The sequence below is a fragment of the Diadema antillarum genome, unplaced genomic scaffold (assembly GCF_040938485.1).
Source record: "Diadema antillarum isolate AM-2024a unplaced genomic scaffold, OU_Dant_1.0 seq00000819_RagTag, whole genome shotgun sequence".
Lineage (NCBI taxonomy): Eukaryota > Metazoa > Echinodermata > Echinoidea > Diadematoida > Diadematidae > Diadema > Diadema antillarum.
In genome coordinates, this window is record NW_027271696.1 from 2,134,512 (window position 1) to 2,149,945 (window position 15,434).

At 38.8% G+C, this 15,434-nt stretch overlaps 1 protein-coding gene across 1 annotated transcript in view; it reads left to right on the top strand.

The window, feature by feature from the left end:
- LOC139739780 (attractin-like protein 1) overlaps positions 1 to 15,434 on the top strand; it is a 113,860-nt gene that overhangs the window by 50,382 nt on the left and 48,044 nt on the right. The window contains exons 5-6 of the mRNA XM_071650375.1: positions 3,478 to 3,665; positions 12,057 to 12,216. Coding sequence (XP_071506476.1) covers positions 3,478 to 3,665; positions 12,057 to 12,216 — 348 coding nt within the window. The remainder of the gene's footprint in view (positions 1 to 3,477; positions 3,666 to 12,056; positions 12,217 to 15,434) is intronic.

Sequence of the window (15,434 nt, forward strand, 5' to 3'; positions counted from 1 at the left end):
TACATCTTGCTCTTGTGCACTTGTGCCAAATTGATAATTTTCTGCAAATTTTCGTTCTCCAGAATGATTTTCACTGTAAGATATTTAAGCCCCTTGCTAACATTTGCAGATCAATGAAAAAAAAACAACACTGCTTTAGTGCTTCAAAATAGCTCTAAAATGTGAGTTAGGGATAAAAATAACCAACATTTAAAAGTAAATCAGTACATGTATCAATATTTAGTATTGGTAAATGTACAAAATGCTATAATACAATAGTTTTATTGAAAACGCTTTCTAGAATAAACTGTAACGGTGACAGTTCATTGAAAAAGTTAGTGATATGTCCTTATATTAATTTTGCAGCGTTTATTGCAAAATTTTAGTGTGATAGGGTGTTTGTGATACAACTGAACTGTACATAAATACATCAAATGTGATTAACCGAACAGTTTTGTTTTTTATCACTGCTCCCAGTGTTAAATAGTGGCTTTTGATTTTGCTGACCATTTTTTTTTAAGATCATTGTGGCAAAAGGTATAGGGAAGCTTTTGTTGTCTGTTCATTGCAGTGTCTACAATAGTACACTGTACATTTTATTTGTACAATGTAACTTCACACTCCCTGCTAAGTTGTAATTTTAATAGACACATTGGAATTGCATCACCTTGATACTATTGTATGCTAAGCCAATACCATCATCAAAAGCACAAAGAAAGAAAAAAAGAAAGAAAGAAAATCCAGTCAACCAAAACATATTTCATTTTGGCCTGAGATGAAGTATGATGTCATGTGTGACAGTACAACAACACTGTATACACTGTATATGTATGTAAGTGTCATATGAGCCAGTCTCTATTAATAACCACAACATTTTCAGAATCAGTCTCAGAATCGATGTCCCATGCATTGATATTTTAAACATTCCCCATTATAGATGTTCAGGCACATGGTTTTCAATGAGCCATAGCAATTTAGTGTATATTTTGCACAATTATAGTTAGAGTTGGTTTCACTGCATTGCATTAATTAGTGCATACAAGTTGAAGTCTGTTATTCAGTGTCATAACCATTTGTAACCTCTTTATGCCATATAGGCGTACATGAATATAAATTTGTCAAAAAGCATAATTTGTTCATGGTAGTCCATAGAGGATGTACCTGTAAACGGGAATGGGAGCAACTACAGTGCTGCAGAATCATAGATCCCAGACTATACTGTGTGATGGGTTTGAGTCACTGGGCCTTGACCACCCCATTCATTACAGGGAAGGAGTTCCGCAGTTCTAGTTCCGTGTGTTTTGTGTGATTTCAACTACTGTAGGAACAGCATTGCTCATCCAGATGCGGGCTTTTACTGTGCATGTATATCCCTTTGTTACGTGTTGCAGTTATCAAATGAAAGTAAACAAAGTGTGTGGGTGTGTTTGCAATGTGTACCCAGTTCCCTGTTCAGTGGTCTAGTCCTCGCTGTGTACATAATATGTTTATAACACACAAAGTAATTGTACCTTGCACCCTCTCAGGTTTATATGTGCTCATGTGCATTTGGAATGTGTGTTATTCTTGTCAGTGGTAGATCTCCTCCCCCCCCCCCCCATCATCAGAAAAAGAAGAAGAAGAAGAAAACAACTCGGCGTCATTAGCAAGAAAAGCTAGGGTAAAGAGCCTCGGGACGTTTTCCACCGATATTTGATTGCCGCGATCACATGATAGCCTCAAATCATTTGAAATATTATAAAAGGAGTATAGTCTGAGCTGAATGTGGGCTGTAGTGTGGTTTTGTGAAGGGTCGCAGCAGCGTGATCTGTAGGGTTACAGACTGCCATAATGAGAATCAGAGATAATTGTGTCTCTATTCAAGAGATCCAAAAGATTAACAACCTCTGGGACGACGCCTCCTTGGTACAAGAGGCAGTATTTGTGTGTGTGTGTGTGTGTGTGTGTGTGTGTGTGTGTGTGTGTGTGTGTGTGTGTGTGTGTGTGTGTGTATGTGTGTGTGTGTGTGTGCATGTGTGTGTGTGTGTGTGTGTGTGTGTGTGTGTGTGTGTGTGTGTGACTTGATGATTTTGTGAATACCTGTTGAAATGCAAAAATTCACTAAGCACCATTAAATACATCTATAGACAAATGCATATTCCAGAAACGCTTTTACCTGTAAGTTGGAACTTGAAATTAAGATAAAAACCACATTATCGGGGAATATACAGTTTATGTAGGTGGCAATGAACATCAATTGCAGATTTATGTAGATACAGTGTATAATTCACAGCTCGGCAGGCCACTATAGGTACCGTTGTTTTACTCTTTTAACATCAAATTTTATGATCGTTTTTTTTGTTGAAAGAAAAATGTTGTATGATTTACATGTAGCTACTGTACCTTAGTGATAAATTTTTAGTTTTGTGTATCCTACATACTGTATGTATGTTAACACTGTTGAATTCACCTCTGATATTTAAGATCGTTACTGTCATTATAATATCATTACTGCTAAGCGTTTCACTCGCATATTCAACAAGTAGGTATAGTGCAATTTAAGCGCTTCCCCCCTGCTTCCGGTATCGGCTGCATTCATATACGCTGCCATCAACGTGTTAGGTAGCCGTCTGTGAGAAACGTCATGGAGTGACTAAGGGAGTATCCCTGTAGCCGTCCATTTTAGCACTCATTAGGGGAATCATGCGGTAATGAGCATGCTTCATTGCCCATCTCACAAGGCCAACTCTCCATCACTCTCGGCAAATTAGGAGTTCTTCTCCCTCCAGTATAGTGCCACATAAAGTCATCAGTTTGACGGCATGAGCTTCAAGAGACAGTCCATGCCAAGTTGACCTTAGAACTTTAAAGAAAACAAAGATTTTCGCAAAGCTCTCAGTGCTTTTTTTGTGGTAATTTGGTTGTTGTTGTTATTTGCTTCTAGAAGAAGAGGAAACTTTGTCCTTTGCATCACATCATATTGTTTTATGATTGGGACCAAATTAAAACAATCTACATTGTATGCAGTCGTGATGATTTTACAAATGGGAGGGGATCATATAACTGCTATTTTATTGATGGAATGAGTTTATAATGTGTGTGTGTGTGTGTGTGTGTGTGTGTGTATGTATGTGTGTACCACAGATTAGCAGTAGACTTGTGAGGTTATAATGTCATCATTTTTTCATCAGGGCCCATTATATTCCAGTTCATGTTGAATTTTATAGTTGAAGCCACGTCAGAAAAGGCGTACCAGACAAAAATGAGCTCATCCAGCATATGGTTCAGAAATGCGATAGGAAGATGAGAGCGACATTTTGCATGGCAACCGTTTGATGTAAAGCCTTGAAGGTTGGTTGTGTAATTCTTGTCAGCTGTAACATCACCATTATATGACTCAATATTGTCATGATAATTTTCTCCATCTCTCTCAATCTTGCCATCTCTTTATCTCTCTCGCTCATCTTTTCGTTCATATTTTCTCCTCCTCCATCCTCCTCCCTCCTTCCACGATTGTAGCATCGACACATGTCCCGGTGATGGCTGCAGTGGACGCGGCATCTGTGACAGCTTCCATCTCAATTGCTCCTGCGACCCACTGTGGCTCGGGGAGGCCTGCGACATTCCAGCGTGTCCCAGCAACTGCAGTGGGCGGGGCTACTGCGACGCGGACTCGGAGTCTTGCGTGTGTCATCCCGGCTTCAAAGGTAAAGTGCATTTTTAGCGGGCTGTTGATGGATGGTTGGGATAGTGCAGGAGAGGATTAAGGCGCTGGAATGAGGGGAAGAGGAAAATCTAATGAGACAAGATTTACAGTGACTGGATGTGATGGGGGGAGGAGGAGGAGGAGGAGGAGGAAGGGGAAAGGGTGGGGAGGACTGGAATACCCCCCCCCCCCCTGGATTTCATGTGCAGATATAAAATCTTTTATACTGCATTGTGCATGAGAAATAAGGGCAATTTTGTAAGGAATAAAAAAGAGGAGAAAGGGTAATTACACTGCAGCGTTATGGGGGGGGGGGTGGGTGCAGTACAGATTGTAAATTTAATACGCTTGAATCAGTGACTGCCAAGTGAATGTCAGTTCAATGCATTTAGAATTGATGTTTGAATGCATGAATTCATGGAATATTAGTTTCTATTGAAATATAAAAATATCAGAGTTTTTCCTGTGAAGCAAAATAAAATGCAGTATAATGCTCGCATCAAATTTACATACTGTATATAGCACTGCATCAAATGCAATGCCATTGATTACTAGCCAGCATTGCTTCAATTAAGGACTCAGGTTTTGTTCTTGGGATAAAGATTCGCTGATAGTCTTCATGTTTCACAATGCCCACTATAAGAATTAAGAAGAGAATCCAGATCCCTTCCAAAATAAAATCAAAAGAGATTCCTGGAAATTACAACTTGGGGGGATGAAAGTAATTTTCTCAACCCATCCAGAAAACCGAATTAGTGTATTAAGTGTCATGTCAATTAATAGTATTCTTGGTATTTTAGGAGCATTTTGTCAATATGTAATCACGATCTCAATCTCACCATTGTGAGTTTATCTTCAGTGTCCTCATGTTGCACAACAAGTAATGTTCAAGGAAGTACATGTATCTTGAGGACGGATTTGTGAAGTGAAAGCAACCAACAGTATTTCCTGTCCTTCATGTGTAGGGCTGGTACGGACCAGTACGTGCAGAGGAAAGGCCTTTTAATCTGGTAGTCAAGGGCCATGGGGGGGGGGGGGGGGGGGGTACTGTAGGCATGAAAAAAACAAATCTTAAATTTTGAAAAAGGATTTAGGTTCACTGTTTTTGTGAAAGTGCCTCGAATTGGGTGTTCCGTCTGCGCAGACTAGAGTCATGCATGGCATAGTAGGAATTAGGTGTGCACGAAGGCATTTACTGGTACTGTAATTTCCAGCAGAGGACTTAAAGAGCTTTCAGTATTAAATGTTGGTGTTCACCGATGAATGAACATATATCTCAAAATGGTGCCCAGTTTCAAAACTGGGACAGCCAGGAAACTGCTGAGTGAACGTGATCCACATTTTATGATTTACGAAGAAATGATAGTAATTGAAAGGTTGAAAGGATGGGAATACAAGCAGATATTTCATTGATTAGAATCTTGGTTAATCCCATGATTATGAAGGCCAGTGTGGTATAGGTTTCTTATCACCCGTAAAATCTTGAGGGACATCAATGGTATGCAGATAGAGATACCACCCAATGACCAGCCACGCCAGCCAGCTAAGGCTTTCATTAGTTCTCATCCTGTGAAATGGGTTATTGTATACACTAGATATTTCATGAGATTTTTATTTGTGCAAATTTTGCATGTCAGGTGATGTATGTGAATTTAAAAACATGGGGAAATGTTAACTCTGTTCCCGACATAAATGCGATGTGCACGCGTACATTTCTCTATACAGAACTGTATTCCACAATTGCAAATTTAAGTGCTCGTAAAATTGTCATGAGGTCCTGATTTGCGAGAATTAGACTTACTAAATATATGGCGTAGAAGATGGTTTGATAGAAAAGGGGGGGGGGGGGAGAGAGAGACATGTGTTGTCTTGGGAATCAAATTCTCATGTTCCTTTTTTTTTCAGTTCAACTGGAATTTTGACAGAAGCTGTCCTGTCCTAAATATAGAGATGACCTTTTGAAGGGGCTTTTGAGAGATAAGCAGAGTTTTAAGAAATCAGATACCATTCTCATAGCATACAAGTATCGTAATGAATCTCTGTTAAGTTTGTTAGTTCCTGGAGGGATTCTGTGTTAAAACTCAATTATCCCTAGATCAAAAAATGAAATTAAAACAGAGATACAGTCCATCACTTTTTTTTGTGTGTGTCTGAATTCATATTTTAAATGTGATATGAATTGTTGTTTTTTTCTTTCAGTGCCTGTGCCCTGAAGCATCCCAGAGATATCATGTTTTGGGGTTATTTGTCTGTAAACCCCAGATATATTGTTAACAAGATTAAAGAGAAAAATACTTAAGTGGATTTTCATGATATTTGGCCTAGGCATGCTACATGAGAGGTAGATGTGCTGATTAGATTTGGAGATTAAATTTCTGACAAATTTACCCAAGGTTGAAGGCTTAGGGACTGTTAATGTTGCCTTCAAATGTCATTTTCCAACAATTAATCACATAGGGATTATTGATGGTACAAAGGTACAACATAGGAATAATTAGCCAATCATACAAAATGATGGTGGTAAAGAGTCAAAGGTCAAGGTCAAAGTCACTCTGATCAAATTTCAAACAAAATGTTATGTTCCCATGTGTAGCTGCAGCTAGGTCCCTCCAAAGGGAATGTGATATTAAACATATGGCATCTTTCTTAAAGAAAGATGCCATATGTTTGAAAATATCTCTCTCATGTGAAGGGTTTAGAGTTTGCCCTTAAAAGTGCAAAGGTTAAGATCAAGAAACAAAATGTAAACATATGTGTAAGTCATGGGCCCCACTTGCCTACACTTGGCAGTCTAAAGTAATATGAAACGATGAATTAACTAAACTGCTCCGTAGTGTTTTCTTCGATTCCTAAACTATGAAGTGCTTTTTCAAAGAAATTGCAAATTTCACTTTCCTCTTGTCAGTTTTTTTTTTTTTTTTATGATATTGGGATGAACTGTATCACTAATTACTTTGTAGCAGCCCCTCAATATTCATTTCCATCAAGTCCTTAAAGAAACAAGATGTATTCTTTACTGATCGTGATTGTGATACTATGTTACAATCAAATATGCCATTATTTCGATGCTTGTGTTATCCATGTATATTGTTTGGAAATTGAAAAAAGAAAGAATAATTATCAGTAATGAGAGTACATATTACCTTGACTAATAGACTATATATAGCATTGATAGCAGTGCAGCAAACAACCAAACAGACCGGAGCAATGCATTGTATCCCATATTTCTTATGGGGAAGTGGTAGCAATCATAATACAGTTGTATTGACCATGTTGTGTCAGTATTATCCTCCACGTATAAGTCTCTCACTGCCAGCGAGAATATATCAGATACGCACCCGAGATTTATGGCCTCAATAGGGTTAACCTTTGTGGACTGACCTGCAAAGAAGCAGCTTGGCGGTCCCAGTCCTTCATCCCCGAGGAAAAGAGGAGCCGATGCTATCACTTTTGCCGCGTGTGAAAAATCCATTCACCGCAATGGATCTATTTACTCTGTCTGGGTAAACACAAGCTGAAGATGCACCCAGGCTCCCGGAACAGAATCCTGGAATTACTACGTCACAAACTTTGCCACATTAGGTTTATAAGATGTGTGACAGCTTCATTTGTTCAAGCCAGAGTATAGTTTTGGGACAAGTCCTCAAGAAAATGATAATCTGTTGAAAAGTTTTCTTTGCGGCAGTCATCCTTGAATGTGTATATTATATTTTCTGAAATGTGCTTTTTCCATGCCAAATTTATCTACTCTTGTTTTGTCATATGTACTGTCAAAACTGGAAACTTCTGTGGGAATGAACATTACAGTCAATTTATTTGATATTTTTCTAGATGCTTCCTCTCTCATGCCAAAATATTCCTCTTTCGCTTTAATTTTGAGGTTGTGTGAGATCTTTGTAATGTGTATACATATGTCGTCAGCAGAGTTTTATACACAGTTCGCTTTTTTTTTTTGTCTTCAGTTTCAATCTGCAGCATTACTAAGAATGATATGAAGTGGGAATTTCAACCTGTATCCACTCAGAGCATTACTCTCCCAATTTTTCTGGAAAATAGAATCATCAAAACTTTTATCAGATCATCATATCTTTTATGCCAAGCATTCAGGAGATGGATTTGTGATGATACCCTTTGAAAATCAAATACACTGTGCAAATCATAATGACAGAGTGCATAGAACTTTGCTGTATGAGACAGGGCTATACAGCTTGTTTGCAGCGTAGGATTATCATACACTAACCGATTTGTCCCGTCACAAAGTCAAGGCAGGAATTAGCTCGTGGCAACATGGGCTGTTTATTATACGCACTGCAATCTTCGAGTTCGCGAAGAACGCTCTCATCCAATTTGGCATGAATTCAGGATGTTTATGGAGTGAGTGGCGGCGGAACGTGCCGAACGAATTGCCGCAAACATTGTCTACCGGGAGGGATCAGACAGTATCGATATATATATATGTGGAAGGGGCCTCATGCATGATATCATGTTTGAGAGTATGTGTGTTCGATGCACCGACACACACGACTGGCATCCCGACAGATTGAGAATTCGCTAGGGGGGCAGACATTGATTTTACATGTCATAGACAGTGTTATTTCTTTGTGTGTAATGTGTTTCTCTAATTACATTGACATTTACATAAGATGGCTAGAATAATCCATGATGAAGATGATTTTCAGTTGTTTTGATGGGGTCAAGGAATAAAGCTCTCAGTACAGGAACTTACCAAATTTGCAGAAATTGTCTCTTTTTTTGTCGAGAACTGATGAGGCAAAGTTTATGCACATACAAAGTGCTATATGAGGTAAAAATAGTGCTGGCTCCTGAATGTCATAAGATGACCTCAATTTGGACCAGTGAGGGCCAAAACTTTTTGAGAGAAATAAAGATTAATTTTTTTTCAAATTGCCCTCTTTTTCAATACAAAATTGACAGATTTAAGTTTTTGTAGTATGTGTGCACTGTTATCGACAAGGAGAGGTTTTTTTTTTTTTTTTTAATAGGTAGTTCTGAATGGCCCGCTTGATTACGTTGGCTTGTGGCAAGTTTATTAAAGTAGTATGCGTGAAGTGGCGAGTAATGAATTGACTCAATTTATTTATACGTGGTCTAGAGTTTGGTTACATTTGGCTCCCAAGAAGTTACCAGATGCTTTATTTTTCTTCCATTTGTTGGTTTGCTGAGCACTGCTTTTGTAATATTTCTGTTAATAAATTACAAGTGTGCAGACATTATGATTTAAGTGTCATGTGCTTGTTATGGCAAGAGTGCACATAGTGTTATGACGTCACCACCCCCCCCCCCCACCCACCCAGACTGCTATAATTATAGGACCTATATGTTGATTGTCATGTCATTGGCTGGAATGTGGTGATATGTTGCAAAGCCATTTGCATGGCACGCAGTAAATGGGGCATGAGTAATTACATTGCACCAACTTCCTCATGCCGACACGGAACAATTACGTGTGGACCTGTATGATATAAACTTCTTCACTATGCCAGAAGTGGTGCTCTTCAGCACCATAAAGCAGAAGTACAGCTCACCATAAAATTCCCGAATTTGGCAAAAATGAAGTGTTTGCAAATGTCCTAGTGGGTTATCCCATCCAAAACTGTCTATAAATCAGCAGGAATAGGGCTGTTTTTGATTTACATTGTATTTGAGTCTCTTGTGCAAATTGTGGTTGAGCAAAGGTTACTCCCAATGACGAAAAGGCTTGCCAAGCCCTCTTGTAAAGAGCTACAATGTTTTCAAAAATAGTTATCCTCCGTATTTACTGAATTAAAAAGGGGGAAAAAAGGGATATATAGCATACTGGTTTAAAAAAAAAAAATGCTTGCAGCTGCTTTTGGAGTTGTGTCAATGAAGCATCCAAAGATACTGTACAGGTGCCAGTCAGTGCAGTAGAGAACCTACATCACCATCCATGCATACAATAAGGTTGACAAAGGAACAAATCACCCACATAGCAGAGTCTAGTGAATGCCTTTTGTTAGAATATAAATTCTGGGTCTTCTTCCTGGAAAGCCAGGAAATATTGACAAAGGCGCTGTAAAATTTTGATCATCTGTAAACTCAAAACTGCATTAACAAACTGGTGATTATCACCTTTCCTTGATTAGCAATGAGATGGAATCATGTTCAGTAGTTGGTAAGGGGGGGGGGGGTGTTTTTGTACTGTATCCGTTTCTATACTTATAAAGCTTGAAAAATGTAAATCATGACAATGAAATTAGGTGGGCTACAATAAAAATCAAAGAATGGGAGGGGGAGGGGCAGAATTCCAAGGTATTTAAGTAGTAAAATATTTTTTGAAATTATTGACTGAAAATACGATTTCAGCAAGTGCTTCAGATTTTTGAATGATAGGGGAATGCGCATATATAACAATACAAACAGTTATAATATATATATATGTATATATATATATATATATATATATATATATATATATATATTTGTTGTTGTTGTTGTTTGTTTGTTTTTTTGAAGAAGAGAGCTACCTGGTTGTCCCAAAAGCAATTTCTGGTTAAAAGTTAGAAAGAAAAGGAAGCAGATTATACCGAAACTTGATATGTTCATTCATCTCTAGTTTGAGCAGTCCAGTCAAATTGCCTTCAGGGAAGAAAGAAAAATAGTCAGTTTCCGTCAAATGATGCAGATTCATTCAAGATCATGATTCACCATCCCTCTGTTGAGGACTTTGGTTGGTTGACAATCACCATGGCAACATTGACTCAATATGCTGACAGCACCAAACACTGGGACAGATCTTTCACTTTGCCTGGCATAGGCAAGAGTTTTTGGCAATCAGTATTATCATATCACTCAACAGCTATTTTCGTGCTTGGCTCTGGAGATAGGAAATACTCAGAAATGTCACTTTTACGTTGGCTAGCGTGAACATTAACAGCAAGGTCATGATAACTTACACTCATTGACAATTTAGAAAAGAAGCTATGCGACATTGCAGTTGACTGCAGAAATGGCTGTGTGAGTAACAAGGCAAAGACTGCAAAGCTGTTTGTATTTCCATTGAAAGTAAAGTTGTTGTACTGAAATTAAATGCATGAATATGCGGTAATGACATTCTGGCTGTGTTGACAGCAAAAGTTAGTTGTTACTCTTCATTAAAAATCATTGAGTGTTTGAAACATTCTGTTTATAGACTGTTTGAGGGACAGTGCATAATCTTAGTTTAAAAGCATTAAACCATTCAAGACTGAAAGATCTTTATAGCTGAACAGCCGTACATGCTAGTATTAATTGCATAATGTGCAAAGGGAAAGCCACAGTGTGATTTTTTTTTTTTTTTTTTGAAGTGTAAAGCTGATTGTCAGAAGTTTCAAAACAGTACAACTGTTCGTGACCAGATTTACCATGTTGAAGTTTTCCCTAAAGATAGTAGTGGAGGTAGAATAAACCACTTTTTATGGACATAGATTTTCTAGCATGGGGATACCTATTTTGAGATGCCTGTGTGGTGACAGGGTTGCTTAAATTACAATTTTCTCTCCGCTGGGATGTTTCCTGCATCCATTTTGTATCATTAATAACATACAGCTCAGAGAGTAAAGTTTTTGACAATTTTAAAATTTAGCCAACACATTGTCTGTAGAGAGGTAGTGTGTGTAGGGAGTTGACATGCAAGTTGTGCTTTTACTTTAGACATGATATACCTGTGCCTTCCACTATGATTCTGTATGTTTCCGCAGCTTCACAACTGGTGACACAGAGGGTCTCTGTCATCGCTATATTTAGATTTGTCATCCGTAGACTACGATCAAGCTACTGTAGTCATTCTGTTGTGAAACTGCAGAGCGGAATGCAGTGATGATGTTACTGCATGCACAGTACCGGGGCGCTTGTTATGACACAAACTGAGATTATGATGATAACGAATTTGACTACTGCTGCTTGCTTGAGCAGTCTAATGGCAGGATGGTCCCATAATGTGTGCGTTGGGTCAAAAACACTGGATAGCCTTATTCAAGAGGCTTTAACCCTTGACAGATTTGACAATTGATGGAGAGTTTGCAATGATATTACATGGAAAGCTGGAAAAAATGATTTAAATGTTTTGTGCCTTTGGGTACATTCCCAGTGTGCTTGCATGAGTCTTCATGGTGCTTTCCATAAATACTAGAAACATTTAAGCAGTGGCTTTCACATTTTTGTTTTTAAAATAGATCTGCCATTGACCAAATCTAAAACTGTTCCTCCTTCAATTTCCTTCCCTTTGTTTTGGGTGTTTTTTTTGTACTCTCTCTCTTTCTTTCTTTTTTTTTTTTTGGTGTATGTGTGTGTCTGACATTGACCAATTCTGAAACTCTTTCACGTTCAACTTCCTGCGTTTTTGTTATTTTCGGTGTGTGTGCGTATCTTACAGGACGTGACTGCGGAACTCGCGAAGCCGACAGCCTCTGGGAGATAAGGTCGGGCGTTATCAACCAAGGCCGAGCCTCGGCCAGTACAGTACTGGTCGACGATGACCTGTGGGTCATTGGCGGATACGCGTTTGATGATGACGAGAACGTGACCATTTCAAAGTAAGTCCCCCAATTTGGTTGCGCTTCTGTTACAACTGGTGTGAAGTTGGTCTCCGATGCTATTAATAGCTTCTATGGGCAGTGCATGTATAGACTGCCTTTGAATAATGAGGAGCCGAGCACAGCTGTAATGTGTGACATCTTTCTATGAATGAAGATATATTGACCAAAACTCTCTAATACCTGCAGGATGCATGGAGGATGTTTCTACTATTCCATTGTAGATTATTTTTCCAATCTTTTTTATTGTGTGCATATGTGACAAAACACTAATGTTTGAATGTGACTGAATGAAATGTGAGCAGATCCATAGAGTTGATTGTGTGCAGTTCATCTATTTTGTCATAGAGTTTTGTTCATACTGCGTGAGCTCAAGACATGTCTTCATTCATGTTGTCAGTGGCAGTAAATCCAAAATGAATGGCAAGAAATGATATGCCCCACCCGGATTAGGATACATGCATTTCCCAGTGCCGTACATTTTTCACCCTGGTTATTATACGCCTGCCTTTTGAAGTATGGTATGTAGGGGGCCATATTATGTCTCATGGGGGTCTGCATGTGGTGGGTTGATATTTGTTATATTTTGTCAGAAGAGTCATTGCAAAAAGCTTTTGCAGCAAACTCCTCCCACGCTTTTCGAGCAATTAAGATGAAACTTGGGGCAGACGACCTTGAAATGTACAAGACAATTTTATCTTCTTGTTTGGACACAGTATCAAGCACGGCATATACGTGGCAGCCCCGATTTATCGTTCAAAGCCCTGAGGAGCGAACTCATCCCTCCGCTTTTGAGCAATTGAGATGAAACGCGGTATTCGTGATGACCCTCAGATGGTAGATGAGTGAGGCTTACCTTTCATGCGTGTCGGGGCAAGGTGTTGGTCGCCGTAGCAACCAAGATTTATCGCCTTAAGCCCCACCCGAGGGACCTGCACTAGACCTTTCCTCTCACAGTGATATTTCTGCAACATTACTTTTGAGGAAATTTCTGTTCATTGCTAGTATTGACAAATGATTTGCAAGTTAAGCTAGGATCTTTTATGGCAGGCTGTGAAAAATCAGCAGGTGATTAAACCACCCAAAAATAAGGTGATCTGGGAATGATAAAAATACCGTGCTCATTTCCATGCTTGAAATCAACAGTGCTAATATGACAGACACACAGAGAGAAATGATAGGAAGATGTTGGCCACCTTTATTTTTTCCTTCTTTTCTATCATACTGACTTCAAAGGTCATCCGTGACAGATGATGGTTGTTTATTTGGTGGATTTCATTTAAACTGGATATGGAGGTGTGCAATCGGTCATTTTAGGTTCGTAAACATTTTCTTAGAACGGTGCTGTCTCCTGTGGTAGGCCACTGCATCAAAATTCTTGAGTGCGTTCTACCATCCACATTTCTCGCCAAATTTTGTTCAAATTTGTTGTGGCTGTGTATCACAAGTAAACCTAGCTGCACATCAATCACGGTAACGGCTCCCGTAGAATTCGAACTGAAAGACCCCAGAGAACGATGGCTCACATTTTTCACCTCTGTAATGAAATGGTATACATGTACATGATACAGATTCAGATTATTCCAGGAGATATGTGTACAAAGGAACATTTCCAGTGCCACTGTTCTGTTAACGACATAGCACATTCCTCTTTTGAAATGAATTGTTTTCATGCTGCTAATTTCATGATATCCTGTAAAAACAACACACATACACACACACATAAAATAAATGAAGAAAAAAACATCAGTATGATTAATTGGACCTTTTCTTACAGGAATTTTTTGTTTTCCGTTGTTGTTGTTGAATCATGGTATCATTTTAATGTTTATTGGCTAGGTTCAGGTCTGTGCCGTCTGATTGTAATATACAGAACTTCTAATGAAATTTATCTCGGTGGCATGAGGTTACAGAATGAAGTGCTATGATTTTAGATCAGATGGTTTTCCATGCTTGAAATGAGATTATGATGACCCGTTACTGTGAATCATGCTCAGACCTTCGCTCCAGTGTTACTGTTAGGAATACCTTTCAGTATTTTTGTTGATTGTATATGATGATGATACAAAAGGTAGTCTGTGTTGTGAAAGTGACTGTCTTTCGTATTTTTTTTTCCCAAAACAAATCTGCTAGTCAGTGACTTGGTTTAACGGTTCCTTTGTTTGATTGTTAGTTTGTTTGTTTTTCTCAATCACCTCCCCTTCCCCAACCTCTTTGCTTGTAAGCCTTTGTGTGGATGAACTATATCCTTGTTCATTTTTGTTCTTTAAATACCACCAAGTACATTCCCTTTTGACTCATGGAGCTGAAGTTATAGCTGGAATAAATGGAAACTTCCTACTTCTGCACTAGCTCCTTGTTCTTTCCTCCTGGGCTATCAGTTCATTAATATTCGGCATTTATGTCTATCCTTCCTGCCAAATTGTGTTGCCAATGTACACTCCGAGCTACGGCTACTTGTACAGGTGTATGTCTTGCAAGACCTTTTTAAAGGTCAGTGACCTTTAACAGCGACCTTTGATCTGTCCTCATCCAAACCACAGTGACCTCATCAAAATAAATATCTACTTTCTATACTGCCTGTGTATTATACTACCTTTCGACATTACTGGTAAAATTTTGACAGAAATATATTACATTCCATACCCAAAGTATAATGACCTTTAATCTGGAGGGATGCTTCTAGAAATCTATTTATCAGCATCATTCTCTACCTCCTGAAGCATAAAGCATGAAGCATAAGCTCCCACTTTTCATTCCTTATTTATTTCTTTGTTTAAATTGCAGTTTGTAATGAGATCTTGGGTTGACAGAAGGACAGATGGGCAATCAGAAAACATAACGCCTCCAGCATGCTTTCCGGACAGATGCACAAAACGATTATAAGAAGCGTACACTGCTATGGGGGGCAGGCAGGGCTTCACTGCACTTCATGTTCCCATTTAGTGCAGAGTGGCATTTTGCATGCGCTGAATGTAGCTCTCCCATTTTAAAAGCTGCGTACCTCTATTCACTCCTCTATGATAGGGAGATAGGTTCTGCATCATAATTATAGGATCGCAAGCCAAAAAGGTCAAATAATCGGAGTTTCAGAAGTCCATCCATTCCAGGTGCATGGTTTATCTTGAGGTTAGTATAGCTGCCTCAGGTGTCAGTGAAAGTGTTTTCTTCTCTGTAGTTTCACAGTGATTACATGGCAAAGAGGTGACAAAAACTAA